The sequence below is a fragment of the Prionailurus bengalensis genome, chromosome A2 (genome assembly GCF_016509475.1).
Source record: "Prionailurus bengalensis isolate Pbe53 chromosome A2, Fcat_Pben_1.1_paternal_pri, whole genome shotgun sequence".
NCBI classification, from domain to species: domain Eukaryota; kingdom Metazoa; phylum Chordata; class Mammalia; order Carnivora; family Felidae; genus Prionailurus; species Prionailurus bengalensis.
This window is the reverse complement of record NC_057348.1, coordinates 58,023,495-58,047,833: the sequence shown is the minus strand read 5'-3', so window position 1 is coordinate 58,047,833 and position 24,339 is coordinate 58,023,495. Positions and strand designations below refer to the sequence as shown.

The 24,339-nt window shown below is 40.9% G+C and overlaps 1 protein-coding gene across 2 annotated transcripts in view; it reads right to left on the bottom strand.

Moving 5' to 3' along the window:
• MGLL (monoglyceride lipase) overlaps positions 1-4,098 on the bottom strand; it is a 169,085-nt gene extending 164,987 nt beyond the window's left edge. Inside the window, exon 1 of one of the 2 annotated variants that reach the window (XM_043588285.1) lies at positions 4,012-4,098. In XM_043588285.1, the coding sequence (XP_043444220.1) occupies positions 4,012-4,047 (36 nt within the window). In that variant the 5' untranslated portion in view covers positions 4,048-4,098. The remainder of the gene's footprint in view (positions 1-4,011) is intronic. The other variant, XM_043588284.1, reaches the window with a different exon arrangement.
• Positions 4,099-24,339: the final 20,241 nt, after the last annotated feature.

Genomic DNA, 24,339 nt, shown 5'->3' with positions numbered 1-24,339 from the left:
GCCACTCCATACAGTAACCAGATTAACTCTGTGTCTGTGATGTATGATGAAAATATTTCCACAAATTTATCATCTGTCTTTTCACTTTGCTTTTTAAACTTTTCATTTGGGGAATTTCAAACACTGACATAAGTAGAGAGATTATATAGTGAACCGCATATACCGATTACTCAAATGCACCCATTACTAACGCATGGCCAATTTTCGTCTGTCTATAATCCCATCAGCTCCCATCCCACATTATTTTAAAGCACATCCCACTCATCACAGCTTTCATTCATAAACAGCCCAGTAGTCTTAGGTAAAAGATTCTGCTTGTATCTCTCTTTTTTTTTAATTATTTTTTTTAATGTTTATTTATTTTTGAGACAGAGGGAGACAGAGTGCGAGTGGGGGAGGGGCAGAGAGAAAGGGAGATGCAGAATCTGGAACAGGCTCCAGGCTCTGAGCTATCAGCACAGAGCCCGATGCGGGGCTCAAACCCATGAACCATGAGATCATGACCTGAGCCAAAGTTGGATGCTCAACTGACTGAGCCACCCAGGCGCCCGTTTGTATCTCTCTTTTAAAAAACATAATTACAGGGGCACCTGGGTGGCTCAGTCAGTTAAGCGTCCGACTTTGGCTCAGGTCATGATCTCACATTTTGTGGGTTCGGGCACCACATGGGGCTCTCTGCTGTCAGCACAGAGCCCACTTTGGATCCTCTGTCTCCCTCTCACTCTGCCCCTCCTCTACTTGCGCTCACTCTCTCACTCTCTCTCTCTCTCTCTTGAAAATAAACATTTAGAAAAAATATATAATCACAATACCATAATCACATATGCAAAATTAACATTTCCTTAATATCATCCAATAACCAATCAGCATTCAAATTTCCCTGAACACACATCATGATTAGTTAATATGCCTCTTAAGTCCCTTTTAATCTGTAGGTTCAGCCTCAGTCACTGTTTCTTCTTTCCCTTGAAATAAATTTTCGAAGAATCAATTGAGCTGTTGGTCTAGCAGAATCCCCCACAGTTTGGATTCTGCTGAGTGTGTCCATGGTGTCTCTTAACGTGTTCTTCTGTTGTCTGTTTCTTCTGTAAATTGGTAGTTAGATTTAGAGACATTATCAGATTCTGATTTGATTTTGACTGGGGTGGATGGGAGGCAAAACAACTTCATAGGAAGCGTTGTGAACTTCCTTCAAGAGGCCCTTCGTGTCTGCTTGTCTCTCTTTTTGTGATGTTGGCAGCTGTTAATGATCACTGCCTAAATCCATGTTAGATGTTGCTAGATGTTGCAAAATAATGTTTTTCAAACTCTACTGATCCCTTCTTCATTTATTTGCTGAAATACACCCATAACAAGACACTTCCCTGAATCATCTATTCTGTTAACCAGAAGAGCAGTTTATGTAACAAAGACAAGATAAGTGTCTGTTTCTTTTCCTCTACTGCCACTTTAAAAAAATAATGATTGGTTCCCTAGGATACTCCAAAGGGAGATATTGTATTCTTGCCATTATGAGCTCATTTCTTTTAACATATTTTGTGTTTCCATCCATCATAGTTATTACCACTGTTAATGCTCCAACTGTCCCATGTTTGGCCTGTGGGAGCCGCTCCAGATTGGCTCTGGAGCCCTTCACACACAACCTCAGTCCTCATTATGACTTTCCCTGGCTATTCCGTCCAATGAGTGGTTGCAGTTCATCTTGCATATTTCTTGGTCCAGACCTGGAATTAACCTTTCCTCCAAGAAGCCTGCTTTCCTTTTTGTGGGAACGGTATTTAGAGACCACAGTATGGACATACTTACAATATAAGCTGTTCCGCTTACTGCACACAGCTTTATTTATTGCTGTGTAAAAGGAGTAATAGGAGCCTCAAAGTTCTTGGAAACTAGAACGTGCTTACTGAAATAAGACATTCCTTGAGTACAGAAAACGTCATGGACTTACAGAAACACCACGTTAGTGATCTGGAAAATGAAACCAAATAGATCTAAGGTGTAGAGCAAAAAGACAAGATGGAAAAGATGAGAGAGAGAGAGAAAAATTCAGAGACATAGAAGATAGATCCAAGGTTTAACACTCAACCATTAGGAATTCTAGAAGAAATGGAAAGAAACAACAACAGAGAGAAAATAATTTTTAAAACAATAAGTGTAAACGCTGCTTGGCCCGGGGCACCTTCTGGGAAGTGGGAATGGTAACTAGATCAACTTCATCAGGAAAATGTAAAAAAGAAAAGAAAAAAAAAAGAAAATGTTGACTCCGTGGAGATGTGTTTCTGATGTACTAATTTACTACCTGGGACCAGCATACGTTACATCTTTATCTTCTTTGGTGTGTTGTAATCATTTATATAATTCTGTAAAATCAGGACCCAGGTCTGCCTGAGGTGAATCCATATTCATACACAGTCCTTCCCCTGGAGTTACCAAAACAACCCCAACAACAAGCTGGCTTATCCTTTGAAAGGCAGTCTGTTTTCTGGGAATCAAAGTACCTCCGGTTAGGAAAGGGGATGTTAATGGAAGGAAAAAAAAGAACATACAGAATAAACACAATAAATACACTGGAGAGCCTCTCAAACTGGGAAAAATACTATATTGTGCTTTCTCTGTTGGCCTAGAGCAGGGGTGAGCAAAATTAGGTCTGAGGACCAAACCCAACTCCGCCTGTTTTTGTGTAGCCTGAACGCTCTGGATCGCTCTTCAATGGTTGGAAAAAATCCAAACGAGAATAATATTTTGCGGCGTGAAAACATACAAAACTCACATTTCAGGGTGCACAAGTAAAGCTTCACTGGGAGACAGCCATAGTCATTCATTCACATTTCTCAATGGCGGAGTAGAGTCATTTCAGCAAAGGCTGAAACGTGGCCTGCAAAGCCTCCAATGTTCCCTATCTAAAAATGCTCACTTTTCCAGAAAAGGTTTGCCGACCACTAACCTAGAGGGTGTGGAAGCATCACCACCTCTCCTTCAGCCCAGTGCTCTAAGGAAGATGGTCCTCAAGCTAAGAAATCACTGAGGGCCCAGCAGGATTTCATTTTATCTGAAACTCACAAGCAAACATATTCCAGTGAAAATTCAGAGGTAAGGTCAAGAAGAGATCCTAAAACCCTCAGAGATAAAGCAGGCTTTGTAGAAGATAAGGGAATTAGGCTTTTCCACCAGACTTTTCACTGGCAATACTGGACCCAAGACTGTCATGGGGCCATGCTTCAGAATTCTGGGTGAAGACTTTGGAGCCTAGAATTATAGACCCACCCACACCTTACATCAACGTGAAGGTAAGAGAAAGACATGTAAAAAAAACAAGAACTCATAATTTATTGGCCGTAGTCTGGTTTTTTTTTTTTTTAAATCTATCCTAGGAATTCTAGCAAAAAGGCTCTAATAAAAAGACCACATAGGATACAGCATATTGTGGCATCTGTATGTGGCCCAGAAAGAACGAATGAGGCCAAAATGAAAAGAAAAAGGATCCAACAGGGTGATGATTCTCCATCAGGGACGTGTAGGAGGACCACACTGAGTGCATCTTAAAGATGCGAATTCCCACGTGCTCTTCGCAGATCCCGATGCAAGACGCTGTATTTTTTTAAAAAAAATTTTTAACATTTATTTATTTTTGAGACAGAGAAAGACAGAGCATGAGCAGGGGAGGGTCAGAGAGAGAGGGAGACACAGAATCCGAAACAGGCTCCAGGCTCTGAGCTGTCAGCCCAGAGCCCGACGCGGGGCTTGAACTCACGGACTGCGAGATCATGACCTGAGCCGAAGTCGGACGCCCAACCGACTGAGCCACCCAGGCGCCCCGAGACGCTATATTTTAAGCAAGTTCCCAGGTCACTTCCTTAGCTCTCTCGGAAGAACTGAGCCACATTCTGGCCTCTCTCCAGCCGCATTTCTAATGACAAAGAATGACATTCTCTTCTCTGTGAATCCAATCATACCACTGAATAGTCTCACTTATTCAACAAATACGTATTTAAATATTTATTCAATGCTTACCAAGGCGCTGTCCTCCTCTACGCTTTTGGGCCGCATCCATGTTCAAGCAGATGAAAATCCCTGCCTGTGGTGCTTTCTCAAAATTCCAGAAGGAACACTTACATGATCATCACGTGGTAAATGAAGTCTATTGGCCTTCCATTTTTAGAATCAGAACATGGAAGACTTACTCACAATGATAAAACAGATGTAAATAATGTAAGCCTTGGCAACCTAAAAATAATAGGACTTACACAAAATTATAGGATAAGGGATAAATGGAGGGGAAATTTAAGTATAAATTTCCTCATCTCTCATAGTGGCAAGTAGAGTGGTGGGGTGAGAACTTTTCATGAAACAGTTGGGGAGAAGTTCTCGATTATCCTGAACAATGCTGCTAATTTTTTTTTTTTTTTTGCACAGGATTCAACTCTTTCTGCAGAATAAATCCTAAAGGAAAAAATTATTGGGTAAAAGGGTCTGTGTGTTTTTAAGGTTTTAATATAATAAACTGCCAAGTTGTCCTAAAAACTGTACTTAGCCCATCCTAGGTACAGACTGCCAGTTATGAAATACATAAGTCATGGAGTTAAAGACTACAGCATATTGTACAGCATATTATAATGATATTATAATAAAGTTGTATGGTGGCAGTGACTCCAATTACCATGGTAAGCATTTCGTGATATACAGGATTGTCAAATCACTATGCTGTGCACTTGAAACTAATATTGTTTCAACTTTTGTATGTGAACTATGCTTCAATTAAGAAAAAAGAATAGGGGCGCCTGAGTGGCTCAGTCGGTTAAGTGTCCCACTCCAGCTGAGGTCGTGAGCTCGTGAGCTCGTGGTTCCTGAGATCGAGCCCTATGTTACACTTTGCACTGACAGCATGGAACCTGCCTGGGATTCTCCCTCTCCCTCTGCCCCTCCCCCACTCTCTCTCTGTCAAATTAAATAAATAAACTTAAAAAAAAAAGAAAAAAGAGCTCCAACCATAAAAAAATATTGTACTACTTTATAGTTCCACAATAGTATAGGAAAGTACCCACTACCTGAAACTTCACCTACCTTGAGTTTTATACAATTTGAAATTTTTTCTACTTAATATAAGTAGAAAGAACCCTGACATGCCACAGTTTGAAAATTACATTTGTCTACAAATAAAAGGAAATATTTGCTTCATTTTCTACTTTTTATTTTTTTAACGTTTACTTACTTTTGAGAGAGAGAGAGAGAGAGAGAGAGAGAGAGACAGAGCATGAATGAGGGAGGGGCACAGCGAGAGAGGGAGACACAGAATCCGAAGCAGGTTCCAGGCTCCGAGCTGTCAGCACAGAGCCCAACTCGGGGCTCGAACTCATAAACTGTGAGATCATGACCCGAGCTGAAGTTAGATGCTTAACTGACTGAGCCACCCAGGTGCCTCAAGACAAGAAACATTTAAAAAGTAGAAAACGTGGGCACCTGGGTGGCTCAGTCCGTTGGGCGTCCTACTTCGGCTCAGGTCATGATCTGCCGGTTCATGGGTTCAAGTCCCATGTCGGGCTCTGTGCTGACAGCTCGGAGCCTGGAGCCTGCTTCGGTTTCTGTGTCTCCCTCTCTCTCTGCCCCTCCCCTGCTCACACTCTCTCTCTCTCTCTCTCTCTCTCTCGCTCTCGCTCTCTCTCTCTCTCTAAAGTAAATAAACATTAAAAAGAAATTAGGGGCGCCTGGGTGGCGCAGTCGGTTAAGCGTCCAACTTCAGCCAGGTCACGATCTCACGGTCCGTGAGTTCGAGCCCCGCGTCAGGCTCTGGGCTGATGGCTCGGAGCCTGGAGCCTGTTTCCAATTCTGTGTCTCCCTCTCTCTCTGCCCCTCCCCCGTTCATGCTCTGTCTCTCTCTGTCCCAAAAATAAATAAACATTGAAAAAAAATTAAAAAAAAATTAAATGTTTCTTGTCTTTGTGATTGTTCTGTTCATGTCATTCATTTCCTAGTCATTCCTGCAAAGTTCTTACATGTTAAAGACACAAATTAGTTGCCTATAACAAAGATAGATACATAGACAGCCAAATTTTCCCCAGTTCACATTTGATTTTAATCATTGTGTGGTGGTTTGTCACATAGAAACATTTAAAATGTCAAGTAGTCAATCTTACTGCAATTTTCATTTGTTTTTCTTTAGGTATCAGAATGACAAAGTCCTTCCCTACCCAGAAATCACCTACAATTTCCTCATCTTCTTATGATTTTCCCTCTTATTATTCCTTTTTTTAAACTCTTAAATTCTTACAGTATTAAAGATGAACTGTGTTACATTTTGTGAGATAGCTTTTCAACTTATTTCTCAAATACCTAACGGAATTTATTACATTACCTTGCTGTTTTTATAGGCCACATCTAACAGACACCAATTCCCATAAACACGTGAGTCAGGAAAGGGACTTCATTGAGTTGCAGTGAAATAGCTGTCTGTTCTTCCCTGGGCTCCATGTTGCTTTGTTTTGTGCAATTGCATTACAGTGTTTCAGTATTCCACAGGGTAAGTCACCCCTCTTGTTCTTGTCTTTCCTAAACTCAATTGGCCATTCTCATATTTATTTCAAAAATTTGTTAAAGTTTTCCTTAGGGGCGCTTGGGTGGCTCAGTCCGTTAAGCAACCGACTCTTGATTTGGGCTCAGGTCATGAATCACGGTGGTGAGATCGAGCCTCATGTCAGGCTCCCCGCTAGGCATGGAGCCTGGTGTGCTTAAGATTCTCTCTCTCCCTCTGCTCCTCTCCCCACCCCCTCTCTCTCTCAAGAAAAAAAAAAAATTAAAAAGGGTTATCTGGGTGACACAGTCGGTTGAGTGCCAAACTCCTGGTTTCGGCTCAGGTCGTGAGCTCACAGTTCCTGAGTTCAAGCTCCACATTGGGCTCTATGCTGACAGTAACAGTGCAGAGCCTGTTTGGGATTCTCTCTCTCTTCCTCTCTCTGCCCTTCCCCCACTCGTGTGCACACACATACCCTCTCTTTCCCAAAATAAATAAAAACTTCTTTAAAAACTTAAAATTTTAAATATAAATAAAACATAAAAATAAAGTTTTCTTTCTTTACTGCATAAAAGTGAAAAAAATTAATCTCATCATTGGTTCTATTTATTGTCATTTTTTTTTTACAAGAAATGCCAAATGCAATATTTCTTGGACTTTTTCATGTCTGAGTGGGACTTCTTGTTTCCTTTCTACTAGAATAACTCTTTGGCTGGTTGTCATCATCCTGGGTCACACCTTCTTCCCCTCAGAACACCACCAATGTGACATCACTACAGTGTTTACTGGAAATGAAGGCTATGGAGGAGAAATCAAAACTGACGTCCTGTCCTCCCTTGTAAATGACTTGTTCATCCATCTGGATGCCTGAAAAATTACATCTTTCATCTCAAAGTTCAGTAACTTCACAAAGTGTAAGGTTTTGATTGTTCTGTATGAATTTTCCTCTAGACCATATGTGCCCCTATGAGCCAAAGATGTTATTGGTCTTTCATTAGAGGGATTTTTTTCTCTATTATATTTATGAACATTCATCTGGTCAACGTCTTGGGTTCTGTATTTGACTCTCGTTATCTTTACGTTGGTTCATTTTGTCATTCCTGCAAATCTGTCACCTTCTTCATTGCTTTAGTCCTTTTGTATTTTTCCTCTGAAGTTACTGTGATTATCTCAAACTTTTTTTCTATATCAGGAATTTGATTTCTGGCTCCTTTTAAATTATGTATCAGATCTGTCATAGTGTTTGGATCTCTTTCCCGCATCTCTTTTCCGCATCTCTTTCCTTTTCATTCTGTTATTTTATTACCTCAATATTGAGCTAGTTTGATTGAATTCATACCCTCTTTCAATTCATCTGCATCATGAAAAACACCTTGAAGTTTTCTTCTGTTTCTCAAATTATGTTTTCTTCCAGACTGGGTTCTTTATTTCCATGCAATATTTTGTGCATTTCTGTTGTTACAAACTTGCATAGCTGTGCGCCATTTCTTTTTATCTTGCACATACTAATGATGGTCCCCATCTGTCCAGATCTTCTATTTTCTCTGCTATCGTGTGGACAAGTCCCCCTTAGTGTTTTCTCCACCTGATCTGACACTCCTGGGTCTTCCCCTGTGAGCCACAATTGATAGTCTAAGAGTTGTTTTAGACTAAACTGTGTGTCACTTGAGGGCACGTGTGGTGTGGGTCGGAAGCAATGCTGTTCCAGCTGCAGGTGCCTGAAGCCCCTACCAGGGCACTGCCCGTTGCTCTCTTTTCTGCACATTCATTCGGTGTCTTGTATCTGGGACAACCGTCCTCACAGAGATATGTCCCACTCTCACGGGCATTGAGTCATTTTCTTCATGTTTTGGGCAAAATGCCAAAGAATCCTGAAAATGGCCCCTTCTGGCCTCCTCTATAATCCGTGGTGATGTGTGAGATGTCCTACTAAGAAAGATTTTCCTTTTCTCTTCCCCAGGGCTGCATAGCTACATACTCCATCCACTTTTCTTCCAGTTGGAGGCTATTTGGTATTTCTTTTATATACTTTTGGTATTTCTTTGCGACAGTCAATGAAAAGGAAGATATTCATGAGTTTAAAATTTCTCTCGGGGGGGAGCCTGGGTGATTCGGTATGACCTTGATGAGCTTCCGACCTTGGCTCAGGTCATGATCTCACGGCTCATGGGTTTGAGCCACGCATCAGGCTCTGTGCTGACAGCTCGAGCCTGGAGCCTGCTTCAGATTCTGTGTCTCCCTCTCTCTCTGCCCCTCCCCCACTCATGCTCTGTCTTACTCACTCAAAAATAAATAAACATTAAAAAAAATTTTTTTAAATCCCTCTCAGGAATTTCAGCAAATGATCTTAGTGGACCACCCGACATATTAGAAGTTAGAATCCAGAGCCCAGCCTAGATTGGCAAGGAGAGAAACTACAAAATGAGAAGGGGTACTGGGGATTGCAGCAAGCCAAGGGGGAGAAGAGGAGAAGCAGAAAGGAGAGAGCCCAGCTATATGGCCAGATACTGGGTATCAGATGTAAAAAACGACCAATGAAAGATCCATAGAAACATACGCATCATTTGATGTGCTTTGTTGCATTATGAAACTATTCCACGGCTTCAAAATTCCAGCCCTGTGGACTCCACACACAACCTTGGGCGAAAATACTGTGCTGGCTTTATGGATGTCATCCCAGGAAAACAAGCAGCATGAAAAGAGCAAAGGAAGTAAAGATCTAGAACGCAGATCACAAAATCATTAGAAGTCAGGAGTGATCAAGGGAATTATAATTCCTCCCCCACTATTAAGCCCCATATGTATTGCCAGGGGAAATCAGGTTTTAAGATTTCTTCTCAGCCAAAGGGAGGATGGGGTGACATCCAAGATACTGACACAGTTATAAATGTTTAATAATAAGAGTTACAAATTGCCCTTGAGACAATTTTGGTTACATCCACGTTTTTTGAGTTTTGATAATGTGGAATTGTAGTTATGCTAATTAGTGTAGTTATCAATGTGGGACTATGTCAGAAGACTTCTAAAGACCTCTCATATATAAATATTTGACGAAACTATTATTCCTTAGGAATTTTTGCATTTTTTTCATTGAAGTAACATTTACATATGGTGAAATGCAGATCATAGTATGCAATCAATACATTTTGAAAAATATCTACACCCATGTAACTGACACTCAGTCAAGATAAAGAACATCTCTATCATCCAGAAAATTCCCTTGTACCCGCTTCTAGTCAACTCTCCCCACTCAAAGCAACCACTACTCTGATTTGTCACTGTAGATCATTTTGCCTTTTCTAGAATTCCATATAAATGGAATCATACAGTATGTACTTTTTTGTCTAGCTTCTTTTACTCATATTATTTTTGAGATTCATTCATGCTGTTATATACATCAGTGGTTTGTTCCTCTGTATTGTTGGTTAGTATTCCATTCTATGGATGTGATACAAATTGTGTGTCTATTCTCCTCCTATTTGACATTTGTGTTGTTTTTAGTTTGTTTGTTTTTTACTATTTTTTCTGTGTATCTTCATGTGAAGATATATTTTTGTTTAACTTTGGTAAAACCTGTAAATGGCATTTCTGGGAACTGCATTAGTTAATGTGTTGGAAAACACCAGTTTTCCAAAGTTGTACCATTTTATACTCCCACAAGTCATATGTGAGACTTCTGGTTGCTCCATATCCTTGAAAACACCTGATATTGTCCATCTTTTTAACATTGGCCACTCAGTTGGATGCATAATGGGACCTAATTTGGGTTTCAGACTGCATTTCTCTGGTGACTAAGACATAAACATCTTTTCATGTGCTCATTGGCTGTTTGTATTTCTTCTTTCTGAAGTACCTATTTAAGTCTTTTGCCCTTTTTTAAAATTGGGTTCTGCTGCCATTTGTTGAAGAACCAATTGACTATGTGTAAGTCTATTTCTAGACTCTCTTCTATTCCAATATCCATTTGTCCATTGTGACACCAATACCATGCTATGTTTCAATTACTTTAGCCTTGTAGTAAGTCCTGAAATCAGACTGCGTGAGGGCTTCAGCTTTACTGTACTCTTTCAAGATTGTTTTGGCTACTCTATATTCTTTGCACTTCATGTAAGTTTTACAATTCACTTATCCATTTTTCCTGGGCTTTTTGATTGAGATCAGATTAAAACTAAAGATCAGTTTGGGGAGCTTTTACATTTTAACTAAGTTGAGTCTTCCAATTGATAAGCATGGTATATTTCTGCACTTACTTAGATCTGTAATTTCTCTTGCATAAAATGCAAGTGCATTTTATGTATATATAAGATATGAATAATGTATACACAAATAGTCAAAAAATATGAAAGTGTGATATATTTTTTTTAATTCTGGAGTTCTAAATGACTGACAAAAGACTCAGCACAGAGGGAGAACCCTCAATGAACACTATGTAGAATTTTTAAGTACTACTATAATAATGATGTTTTGATTTTTAAGCATGGTAGCAGCTCTTAGTGAAGAAAAATGATATTGGAAAGAAGACGTCAGTCTTGTGTAAACATCTTCCCCAGGCTTACCTCCCATGACTTGTTGCCCCGCTCATCATTTGTTCCTCTCAGAGGTTTCTGCTCATTGCCACTTAGTCTGTCCCCTTGCTTCCTACCGAGTACCACTCCCTGGGGTCAGGTGCTCCCCGCCTCCTTCCCAGACCATTGAAATAATGTCCTAACTGGTCTCTGTGCCTCCAGTCCTCTAGTTGCCAATTCACCCCGCATGCTGGACTCCAAAGTTAGTTTTCAAAACATACACCTGCATATGTAATATATGTTTGTTATTTCTGTTAATTAAAGCAGTTCAGACATATTGGTTGTTTTCCTTTAATATGGCGTGCCAAATATAATCTCTGTATATCTATGGTTATTCTGTTAAATTATAAATGATTAATCTCCCAGTAAATAAATTAAAAGAATATGCTCTGAGTAATTTGGTTGTTAAAATATCTGAATCATCACTCAGATTTCTTATTTAGTTATGAAAACATATGAAATTGAAATACTGCATTAAAGAAGAATACATCTTCTACCTCTGTGAAAAAAAACCCATTAACTTACCACCAAACCAAATCACTGGACTACATGCACCCTTTGCAGAAGAACAAATACAAATTGAAGTCTCCTTGGGGCGCCTGGATGGCTCAGTCAGTTAAGTGTCCGACTTTGGCTCAGGTCATGATCTCACAGCTCGTGAGTTCGAGCCCCATACCGGGCTCTGTGCTGACAGCTCACAGCCTAGAGCCTGCTTCGGATTCTGTGTCTCTGTCTCTCTGCCCTCCCCTGCTCATGCTCTGTCTCTCTCTCAAAAAAAAAATTAAAATTAAAATTAAAAAATTTAAAAAAAAAGAAACTGAGCCTCCTTGATTAATGATCTGAGTTGAGTCTTCCTGATTGTGACATAAATCATGATGTAAAATGTGATTAATGCTGACTGGATGTGAATAAAATCCACACTACCTGGAAGCCATGTAGTCAAAGACGGATGGTTTGCCATCACGTAAACTACCCTAAGAGAAGGCCCCCTGTGTAATTTTCAAAATATAAATAAGCAACAGGAAATTTCTCCTCAATAGAATTACAGTTTTGTGCCTTAAGGTGGTATATCTGCTTTATTTTCATTATCAATGACTCTACAATCCATTCTACAAACCTGACATAATTATGTTGAGGAAAAAAAAAACAAACAACGAGATGTGATATGCTGCTGTGTTTCTGCTTGCCAAGTTGGAAAATGCTCTACCGCTATATTCCAGCAGTTCCGACTGACAAACTAGCATCCATCATGCTTTGCATTACAATTTTTCTTTGCCATTTTCTCCCAGCTCATCATAACGTAATTATGTTCCATTTTTTCCAGCCAGGGGCCTGTATTTTCTTTCATCCAGGACAACAGCTGCGAAGCCCAACCTGGATGCTTCCTCAAAATGGTGAAATGTGTTTGCTTTTTCTTGCAGTCTTGGCAATTCCAATTTTCACACTCCTGCTTGACAAATTTTCTTGCTGCCCAAAAAAACAAAAAAACAAAACAACAACAACAACAAAAAAGCCAATCAGCCCTGAAACTTTCATAGGGCTTTGCAAAGGAGCTCCCACGGTACTTAGTTCTTCTCTGTACTGTAATTGATCCTTGAGCCACGTTGTTTGGGAACGTGTTGAGAACACTAGCTGCTCTCGTTCTTTTTATAGCTTCATAATTGCCAAAGGAGAATTGTCTTTGTGTCAAACCCACTGGAACATTTTTATTCTTCTTTCTATTTATGTCTACTCATATATACGCACATCAACATTTTCAGAGAGATAGGGACGTCAGGCCAAAAGCTTGTCAATAAAAATCTGATGCTTCATGGCAAAAATTCTAAGATCTTGTGTCCATGGCAATAATAGCTACCAGTTTTTTGAGCGTTACTCTGTAATGGACAGATAGATGTTCTGAATGCTTTTGGTGAAATAGCTCACCGATGCTTCACAAAAACAGTGAGAGAGGTGCTACTATGATCCTCACTTCTCAGAGGAGGGAAAATAGGCCGAGAGGGGTTGGAGAAACTTGATGGAGACCCCACAGTGGATGTGGTTGTGCCGGGCAGGGGGGAAATCCAGGCAGCCAGAGCCTACATCATGTCTCTTGCCCTCCCACTGTCCATGGGGGTCATCACCAGCTCCCAAAACACACGAGGCCCAGGTTTATCCCCTCCTGGGCTTGTTCCTTGGGAAGTACAGTGATGTTGAAAACCTGATAGACAATCCAAGACTTATATACTAGATGCCTTCTTGAAATTTCTCTTCCTGATTTATATAGAATTTAAACTGCTGTGGTCCTGGCTGCACACTATTTATTTGAGTATTTACGGTTTTCTTTCATCCCCACGTGGCGATGTCGAATAGGAAATACAGAGATTCACAAACTGCCAGTGAATGGAGGCTTCCGTGGTCATGTAAGACTGGAGAGGCCACTTGTGGGAAGATCAGAGACAGAGACACAAAGGTATCTGTGGAGTGCCAGCCACTCTTCCAAGCCTGGGTGGCAGACATGTGACTAAAGAGGCTTTCAAGATAACCCAGCCCCAGTCACCAACTGCCTATAGCCCCTTAAGAGACCCCAAGCAAGGACTACCCAGCTGACCCAATCAACCCCCCCAACTCGTGGACTTTTGCTATTTTTTTTAGCCACTCTTTTGGAGTGGTTTGTTACATAGCCTTAGATAACTAAAACACCAGGCAAAACATTGGCAGAGAATATCGGGGAGAAAAAAAACCAGCAGGCTCCCATGTCAATCAAATGTTTGTAGAAGGACCCACTGCTGTGATGTTATCATAACATCTGTCGCACTGGGGCCAGGGGTAGTATGTGGGTAGGCATCTTACCTGTTGGACTTGTATCCCGTAGACTGGATCTGACTTGAAGAGTGACATAATGCATTGTGTCAGTTATCAAAATTTTGCTTATCATCTGGGGACTGAGAAGAGTGTATCAGTCCATAAACAAGAACCAAGAGGAAGGACCTTACAAAGGCAGATAAAGTAGAATCACTCTCTTGACCAGGCAATGAGCAACTCACCATGTCTGAGAGGCTGAGTCTGTGGGCCATTAGTGATGCCTACCACGTGTACCCAGGCTAGGAGCAGGGAAAGAAGTACCCCTGTCAAGAGCCTGTCTGGTTGTACCAGCCTCTAGGGGCTGGGGAGGAAAGAAGTGAGTGGCACAATGCCCACACCCCAATCAAGTCTGCTAAACTAAGAACTTTTGTAAGCAAAACTCTTCTTATGCTTCTTGTATGTTCCTGGCTTTCTCTTTTGTACCCCTTGATGTTTAACAAGTTCTTTTTAAAAAGTCCATTCTAGGGGCACCTGGGTGGCTCAGTCAGTTAAGTGTCCAACTCTTGATTTTGGCTCAAGTCATGACCTCACTGTGAGTTCAAGCCACGCATCAGGCTCTTTGCTGGCAGTGCAGAGCCTGCTTGGGATTCTCTCTCTCCTTCTCTCTCTGCCCCTCCCACTCATGCTCTCTCTCACTCAAAATAAATAAATAAACCTGAAAAATAATAAAATAAAATAAAATAAAATAAAATAAAAACTCCATCCTACTTTGGCGATGCTATGGGAAATCATATTTGGACCACAGCTGTAGAAAGGGAATGATAAGATAGCAAAAAAACACAAAAAACAAAAAAACAAAAACCCAAATAATCCAATTAAAAATGGGCAAGACACCCAGATAGACATTTTTTCAAAGAAGATACACAAAAGGCGGACAAGTACATGAAAAGACGTCCAACATTACCAGCCATTAGGGAAATGCAAATCAAAACTAAAATGAGGTGTTAACCTCACACCTGTTAGAATGGACATCCTCAAAAAGACAAGAGATAATAAATACTGGTGAGGATGTGGAGAAAAGGGAACCCTGTTGGTGGGCATGTAAATGGTGCAACCACTATGGAAAACAGCATGGAGGTTCAACATTAAAAATAGAACCACCACATGACCCAGCAATCCCAATTCTGGGAATATAACCAAAGGAAATGAAATCACTAGCTTGAAAAGATATCATTGTAGCATTATTTACAATAGCCAAGATATGGAAATAGCCTAAGTGTCCATTGGTTGATGAATGGATATAGAAGTTGTTGTGTATGTATATATATACACACACACACAATGTATACACACAACATATATTTACATATAAATTTATATACACAGTATATATATATATATATATACACACACACACACACACACACACACACAATCTATAGATAAACTTATAAAATTGGAATATAAATCTGGAATACAGATGGAATATCATTCAGCCATAGAAAACAAGGAAATCTTGCCATTTGCAACAACATAAATGGACCCTGAGGGTGTTACGTAAGTGAGATAAGTTGGAGAAAGATGAATACTGTATGATCCCACTTATACGTGGACTCTAAAAACAAAACAAAACAAAAAAACCCCAAACTTACAGAAAAAGAGATCAGACTTGTGGTCACCAAAGGCAGAGGGTGGAAGGAGAGGGAATTGGAGAAGGCAGGCAAAAGATGTAAGATAAAGAAGTCCTAGGATGTCACTTTCGGCGTGGTGACTACAGCTAACACCCCTGTGTGATATACAGGAAAGGTGCTAAGAGAGTAAATCCTAACAATTCTCATCACAAGGGAAAATTATTTTCCTTTCTATTTTTGCTCCTTTTTATTGTCCCCATATGAGATGATGGATACTAACTAAACTTTGAGTAGTCACCATTTTCCAAAATATGTCAGTCAAACTATTATGCCATATACCCCAACTTACACAGTGCCATTTGTCAATAAAACCGGAAGTGGGGGAATAATTTCATGGAGAGAAAAGTAAAATTACTATTTCAAAACCATGACAAAAAGGGACAGTAATCTCAAAGAGATATCTGCACTCCCATATTCATGGCATCATTATTCACAGTAAGCAGGACACAGAAACAACCTGAGCATCTGTCAATGGATGAATGGATAAGGAAGATGTGGTCTATACACAATGGAATACTATTTAGCCATGAAGAAGGAAAGCAAGTCTGGGGAGCTAATGCATAGTATGGTGATTAGAGCTAAGAACACTGTATTGTATACTTGAAATTTGTTAAAGAGTAGATCCTAAGTGTTCCCACCACAAAAAAAAAAAAAAAAGAAGAAAGAAAGAAAGAAATGTTAATTAGGTTATTAGGGTATTCTTTTCTGGCACTGTGGTTTGCAAAATATGTCCAAGCGGGAAGCCAGGGTGAATTTGGAGGTCACCTCATGTGCTTCCCTTGGCTCAAAGATCATGGCTCCAAGCTACTCACTGTCCAATGCCTGAAAACTATTGCTTAAGTTCTATCCATTTTTTAAAGTTATTCTCAGTAAGAGGTCACATTTTATACCAGCTACTCCATCACGGCCCAAACTGGAAGTCTGTTGAATAAGTAAATAGGACATCAAAATACATCAAAAAGGACAGTTCAAGGTTACCCAATAAATGGACAAGGAAAACTAAATTACTGGGTCTCTCCTGCTGGACCCATCCTATATCTAAGCCAGTATCTTGAGCACAGGTCAGAGTTTCCTCCTGTCTCACCAGCATGTCTTACAGCCTCCCTTGGGTTGACACTCTATCCGTTTCCCCCTCTCCTTCCATCCTGAGTCTTTCCTAAGGCACAGGAATCACAAAATGGCCATTATGTGGAAGAAAGTGAAATTCACCAAAAAAGCCCAAAAGGGGTCTCAAAATACAAACACCATATAACATGAAACAGGACAATGGCTTCCAATACAGAAATGTATTCTATTGAAGGCCAAATACAACAGGAGAAATTAGAAACCCCTGAATAGCTGTTGGCTTGTATTGCATTTCTTAAAAATGTTTGTGTATTTATTTTTGAGAGAGAGAGAGCATGTGCAAGAGAGCAGGAGAGGGGCAGAGAGAAAGAGAGAGAGAATCCCAAGCACAGTCCGTGCTGTCAGTGCAGAGCCCAACACAGGGCTCGAACTCACGAACCGTGAGATCATGACCTGAGCTGAGATCAAGAGTCAGACACTTAACCAACTGGGCCACCCAGGCGCCCTGGCTTGTATTGCATTTTAACAAGACAGAAAATCCTCTGGATAATACGCCCTAATAGAGGAATAGCAGTGACAGTTTCAAGCTCAAAACAGCCATTCAACCAAAACAGGAAAAGAGAATATATATTTGCATTTATATTTTTTTATATCTTACATTTGAAGTGCTACTGAATGACCTACCATTCCCACTCTCTAGCTGAGGTTAAATAGATAAATAAAAAGGTATGTTCCAGGAAGGTAGGCAGGAAGGCCCCAACAGTATTCTGGGCACCTGCTAGCCAATATAGGGACTGAGGGTTTATCACAAAGAATCTATAAAATGGAACGAAGCATATAGACCATTAACAGCATTAACAAGCCAGCATATGCAGCGCTGGGCACACTTATAGGTGCTTTAAAATATTTTTGAATAAACATATACAGCTCAAATCTTTAAGCATTCATCCCCAAGACTTCCCTTCACAGACTACGCTTAGATTCTTCCCTGATTCCCTGTGTTGACCCGAGATCTTATCCACTCACCCTGTTTACTGTTTTGGAAAATTTGTTTAACTTGGAAACCACTGTTGCATTTCTCCACAGCATTCTGTCCTCACATCTGGCTTTGCGGACCATCAGCTTGCTGAGTGCACTCACGCCTGCTAATGTTTCCACAAGCTTTATTTTGGAAATTTGGTGCACTTTGGCTTTGAAACATGTGTGCAGAAGATTTTTAACTTAAGAAGCCCTGCATGCATTGTTATTTTTAAATAAACGTATGCGACTGTTAAACTTTGTGCTTCTTGGGTTTTGTTTTCCACAGCTGACTGGGACATTCCCAGTCGGGAAACAGGGTTGGCAAAACAGCTGCCATGAAAAAGGGGACCCGTGACCAGGAGAGACAGCCGATGACAGAGTCTGCTACTGTATCGGCATGATGTTGTGAAAAAAGCGCCCCATGTGAAGATGTGAAATACTAAGGTATGAGACTCCCAAACAAGACTTCTTTTTTTTATGTTTATTTATTTATTTTGAGAGAGAGAGACAGAGACAGAGAGAACGAGAAGGGGAGAGGCAGAGAGAGAGGGGAAAGAGAACCCCAAGCCGACTCTGCACTGTCAGCACAGAGCCCGATGTGGGGCTCGAAATCACAAACCGTGAGATCATGACCTGAGCAGAAATCCAGAGTCAGAAGGTTACCTGACTGAGCCACCCAGAGGTCCCTCCCATACAAGACTTCTTAAAGACCCAGAAAATTAAAAATATATGGACATATTAACACATATTAAGTATATCATATGAAACATAACATTTATCTTAAAATATGCCCAGTTCTAATGAACATTCAGGTGGTGGAACTGGAAGGAATTTAACATTTTTCTTCCTAGAAAGCAAGAATTTTGTTCTGATCTCAATCCTGCCTCTATTTGTGACCACAGGTGAATCACTTAAACAATCTGAGTTGTCTTAGTTTCCTTGTTTGGAATCAATAGTTCTTCAAAATTCCATTTTACTCTTCTCTTCCCTCCCTATCCCCTACCCCTGGGAGTGTGTAATTCTCTGGGAATTTACTATTGTTTGTTTCAGACACTTAAACTCTTTTAGCTAAGCATTTAGCCTAAGGATTGCAGTAGAGAATGGTTGGTAGAAAATACTTTTCATGCATCAAAGCTAATGTTCAGAGCACAGAAAACAACCAGCAAATGTCTGACTCCCAGTGTCCTGGTTACACTGTCTTCGCGAAGCCTAACCTTTTAAATTTGTTTTTGGGGCTCCTAGGTGGCTCAGTCGGGTAAGCAACTGACTTTAGCTCAGGTCATGATCTCGCGGTTCGTGAGTTCAAGCCCTGTCTCGGGTTCTGTGCTGCTAGCTCAGAGCTGGGAGCCTGCTTCGGATTCTGTGTCTCCCTCTCCCTCTCTCTCTCTCTCAAAAATAAATAAAAATTTAAAAACATTTTGGTTTTTAGTCAGATGCTCTGGGGTTAGTCATATGATGAGTTAATTCATAAATGACTATGTTTCTTGTTTAGATGTCTCCACATGTACCTTTACATGGACCAGCATTGTCACATTTTTCCTCTATAATGAACATACAGATGGATGCATTTTCCTTAAAATACTGAAATCATCAAAACAATTTGCTAAAAATCTATGGATTCACAATTCTGTTCACTCAAACAACTAATTACACTTCCCTATGGCTCTTCCAATCTTTAGGCACCTCTAAACACCCAATTTGCAAGTTATAATGAAATAACACAGTCACACATGTGTGATGTATTTGTTTCTCATACGTTTGTACACTATTCTCCTAGAACTAGGTAATCCTCATTTGCAATGGCTACAAAATATTTAATGAAGTTGATACAACAATTTTTTTGTCAGCTTTATCTGCCTTCTACTGAAATAAGTGAGTTAAGGTCTATGATCAGTGTGCTTTGTCTGTTTCTCCTTATGTCTCCTTAGTTTATGCTTCACGAAAGATGTTATGATTTGATGCATAGATATGCATAATTGTTATATTTCCATAGTGGTTTGTAGCATGGTAAGGTGCCAGCTTTTGTCTTATTTAATACTTTAGGGCCTGAATTTTACCTTGTTTTATACCAGGATTATGTCTCCACCACACACACACACACACACACACACACACACACACACACACACGGTGTTTTTGCTGGTGTATCTTTGTCGATGCTTTTTATTTCTTTTTTTAAATCAAAGTACAATTAACATACAGTGTTTAATTAGCTTCAGATGTACAATGCAGTGATCCAACAATTCTATACATTCTTCAGTACTAATCACAAAAAGTGTACTCTTTTTTCTTTATTTTTTTAAATGTTTTTATTTATTTTTGAGACAGAGAGAGACAGAGCATGAGCAGGGGAGACACAGAATCTGAAGCAGGCTCCAGGCCCTGAGCTGTCAGCACAGAGCCCAACGTGGGGCTCAAGCTCAAGAACTGTGAGATCATGACCTGAGCTAAAGTCAGACGCTCAACCGACTGAGCCACCCAGGTGCCCCACGATAAGTGTACTCTTAATCCCCTTCATCTTCTTCACCCCTCCCCTACCCCCACCTCTCCTCTGCTAACCATCAGTGTGTTTTCTGTGCTTAAGAGTCTTCTTTATTGTCTCTTTCTTCCTTTATTTGTTCATTTGTTTTGTTTCTTAAATTCTACATATGAGTGAAATCATGTGGTATTTGTCTTTCTGTGTCTGACTTATTTCACTTAGCACAATACCCTCTAGGTCCATCCATGTTATTACAAATAGTTTTTAGTTTTAGTTTTTCTATTTTGCTTTGCGATGTAATCTGAAGATCTTTTTCTTCTAATGGGAGAATTATATTTGCATTTATTAGCATGACGTGTCTGGTCTTGGTTTGTGTCGTATTGTATACCATGTTTTCTGTTTTTAGATGCTGCATCGTAGCAATTCCCTGTCACTTTTTCACATTGTAGCATCTTTGAAATTGAGATGTCTTACAACCAATGGTGCCTCACGGTTTAATTGGCAACAAAGATGATTAAAATGATAGTGATCTTACAACTGATCCAATGTTAAGATTTAATAAAATTTGGTATATATTTTAATATATATGTAACGTATTTCCTCTACTTTTTATTGCAGCTCTTCAACTACTAAGGAATATTTGTATTCTGTTCTAGTGGTCAGCTTTACATTTATCTGTTTATACAACACCTGTAATGTCTTCTTTGTTTTCTCTAAAAAGTGAACTACGGAATTAGCTTCTGTCTCTGCTTCCTTCACCTCTCCCTGTCTTTTCCTCCCCAATTTTCAGCAATAATACTGTTTTTCTTAGTGTTTATCTTTTTATTAAAACATTCTTAAGTTTGGACAACATAATTTGTCAGCATTAAAGGCAAGGCAATCCACGAGCTTATTGTATTTATACATTGCCAGGGCATACAACGATTACATTACGTAGCATTTGGCTTTCTGTGTTTAACAAAACACCTCAGAATGGAGTGGCTTAAAGCAATGAACATTCATTATCTGTCATCATCCTATGGGTTGGCTGAGCAGCTGGCTCCCCTGGGCCAGCTTGGCTACATGGTGTAGTCACAGGGTTGGCAGCAAGACTGGTCCTGAGGGGCCTCACTCAGGGGTCTGGCAGTGGCTAGATGTCAGCTGAGGCAACAGACACATGCCTCTAATCATCCAGCAGGGGCTTGTTCAGATGGCAGCAGAAGGGCTTCGGCAGCAAGAGAGGGCAAGCCCCAACACACCAAGCACTTTTCAGGTTTCCACTCGCATTACCTCTGTTGCTCCACTGACCCAACAAGTCACTGGGCCAAGCCCAGAGTCAGTGTGGAAGAAAAGACCATTTTGTATGGGCTACCCCACACTCTGTTCCATTCATCTTATCCCCTGCTTTGCTTTTGCCCAATGTCTCTGATCAAATATTTCCAACATTCAATTCTTTTGTGAAGTTTCCTCTGCCATTCCTTGGTTGGTTGGAGTTCATCCTCCAATGTTTCCCTGAAGAGGGGCTCATGATAGCAGGGGTGGGGTGGGGGAGCCACCCTCTTCTAATCTGTTCAAAGGCACCATATGTGCTGGCTGCAGCCAGGGCCTGAGTCTCAGAAGGAGGATGTAACTAGAATATATAAGCTGGGGGATCCTACTCATCTGGCCCAGCTTCTGTTCCTGGGCTGCTATATGTTATTCAAGTCAGCCGCCAGCCCTTGGGTCTCACTGGGTGCAGAGACTTTCTCATATCCACTAGCCAGACCAGAGGTCTCAGAGGCCCCAGTGGAATTTATATTCCTGAAGGGGAGCCAGCATCATCACCCCAGGGTCTTAGAGGAGGCCCTTCCCACAATGTGTCAGACCCATTATGGTTCCAGCTATTTACTTGTTCCCCAGTTACCAGAGTAAGACATCCACACCCACTGCTATGTAACTTCCACCTGATAGGAGCGAGGCACACTTTGCTATCCTCTGACATGCTTTGGTCTAGGGGATGTTCGTAGATGAGATGCAACCAGGTCTTGAAAGCTCTTGCATGGTTGGGCTTGCCATCTTTGCCTCTGTCACATCCATGAGAAGGGCATTCCTAGTGAGCCCGCTGGCCGAAAGAAGATGAGAGACCTGTGAGCAGAGATGCTCCCACTGGACTCACGGACCAGAAGCAGGAAGCAGAGCTGCCTTGTGGCCACAGCCCGCAGCAGGGCCACCTGCTGAGCAGAGATCAAGATCAACCCAAGCCAACCAGTGATAACAAATGAATATTGCTTCAAGCAACTGAGTTCTGAGGTGGTTTGTTATGCAATAGTATTATCATTGCAAACCAATACACGTCACAATTTTGTTCGTAGGTGTGGTGTCTCTACCAAAACCCCTCAAGGGTTCCCAATGAATAGGTGACCTACTTTCTGGCCTGAGCCACCAGTCATCTCAGGCTCAAGTTGGAACTTCTCCTCCCACAGCCATTGAAAGCTGATGACAGAATTCTGCCAAAGGATTAGATGGGAGCCACACCAACGATATGGGTTTCTTGGATCCCCCAAATTCTCTTATCCCTTACCACTCCCAGACTCTAAAGTATCTCCCACTCCTCTCTCTCAGCACAGTGCTAAAGATCCCGAAGTCCTTTAATACCTACTATTCGAATACATTCATCAGTGAATATATTAGAAGGTCCTTTTCTGAAAGTATCACGTGAGTTAAAAGGTCCACCATTTGTTGTATCTGACACACTTAAATATACCACTGATCTTATGAATAAATGAGCAAAGTTATATTCCAGTAGAACTTGATTTTGATTGAATTTCATTTAAAATCTAGCTCTAGTATTCTGACACATTTTAATGGGCCGCTGGGACCCTCTGACAAAAGAGGGGGTGAAATGCCATTAAATCTCCTCTAGCCCTTCCAGAGTTGGCGTTAAGGGAAACCCATTCGGCCTAAAAGGAAACCATCCCTTGCACTAATATACTTGCTTAATCACTCAGCAGAATTAAAACTGGATTCTTTCCTGCCGTACTTCTCAGAACTTTTAATATGCTAATGCACATTGTAGAGCTCTGAGAGGGGAATTAGCAGGCAGCATTTCCTAAGCCAACTTGGCCCTGGCGCCCTGAGAACTTTTTGTACTTAGGGCATTTGTATGATTAATATCAGCCCATGGAACACAGTTTGAGAAATTCTGCTCTTTTCCAATGACCTACAAAGCAATAAATCATGTTGTCAGCCACACAGCTATATTTACATCCCACCTTCCTGGCCCTAAATTGACTATCCCCCCACTCCTTGGTAACCTTTTTATGGCTACAGCACACTTGAGGGGAATAAAGGATCAAGGCAGGGAGGGGGGCGGGGAGGAAGCCACTAAACAGGTCAGAAATAATTACAGTGAAAACACTTTCTCAGTGGAACCAAGTCTTGCGGGTCTATAAAAGAGCCCACGGTTATCTCACTATTCACCCTACAACACTGGGTCTTTGAGTGAAGCTTGTGACTGGACCTGCCCTAATAAGGAAAAGTTTTGCAGTGTTCCAGGAAACGCTGGTTTTTTTGGCACTGGCCAAGGCTACAGGACACCCTTTAACTCTTATTGGTAAAAAGCAGTATCTTGAATCTTACAACCTAACTTTGCCACAGCTGCATATACTTTGAGTATATACATACTCCATATACAGGTGCCTATCACTTGGAATATGACAGATTGGCACAGATTCAAAACATAACAGACACCTGTCCTCAGAAGTCACAGTACTTCTGCAGCAAGTTCCCCGCAACCAAAGGGGAACCACTGAGCAATCATGGCAAATTACATAGCACCAAAAACTACATACACGCTGGTGATTAGACATCCAAATAGAGCACTGTTTCCCTCAATTGTACTCTATTTAGAGTTATTTCAAAATAAGCAAAAACAAAAATAAAAACAAAAAATGAAGAATGCCTCTAGCCCACTTGGTCCTCCAGAGGTCACTGGAACAGCATGGATGATATGGTACCCACATGGGTCGGGTTCTAAAAATCTACATGTATGGAAAAATTAGTGATAATCCAAATTGCCCTTGAAAGTCTTAAATTTTCTGGGGCGCCTGGGTGGCTCGATCAGTTGGACACTCGACCTTGGCTCAGGTCATGATCTCACGACTCGTGGGTTCAAGCCCCACATCAGGCAGGCTCTGTGCTGGCAGCTCGGAGCCTGGGGCCTGCTTTGGATATCGTGTCTCCCTCTCCCTCTGCCCCTCCCCACTCATGTTCCAT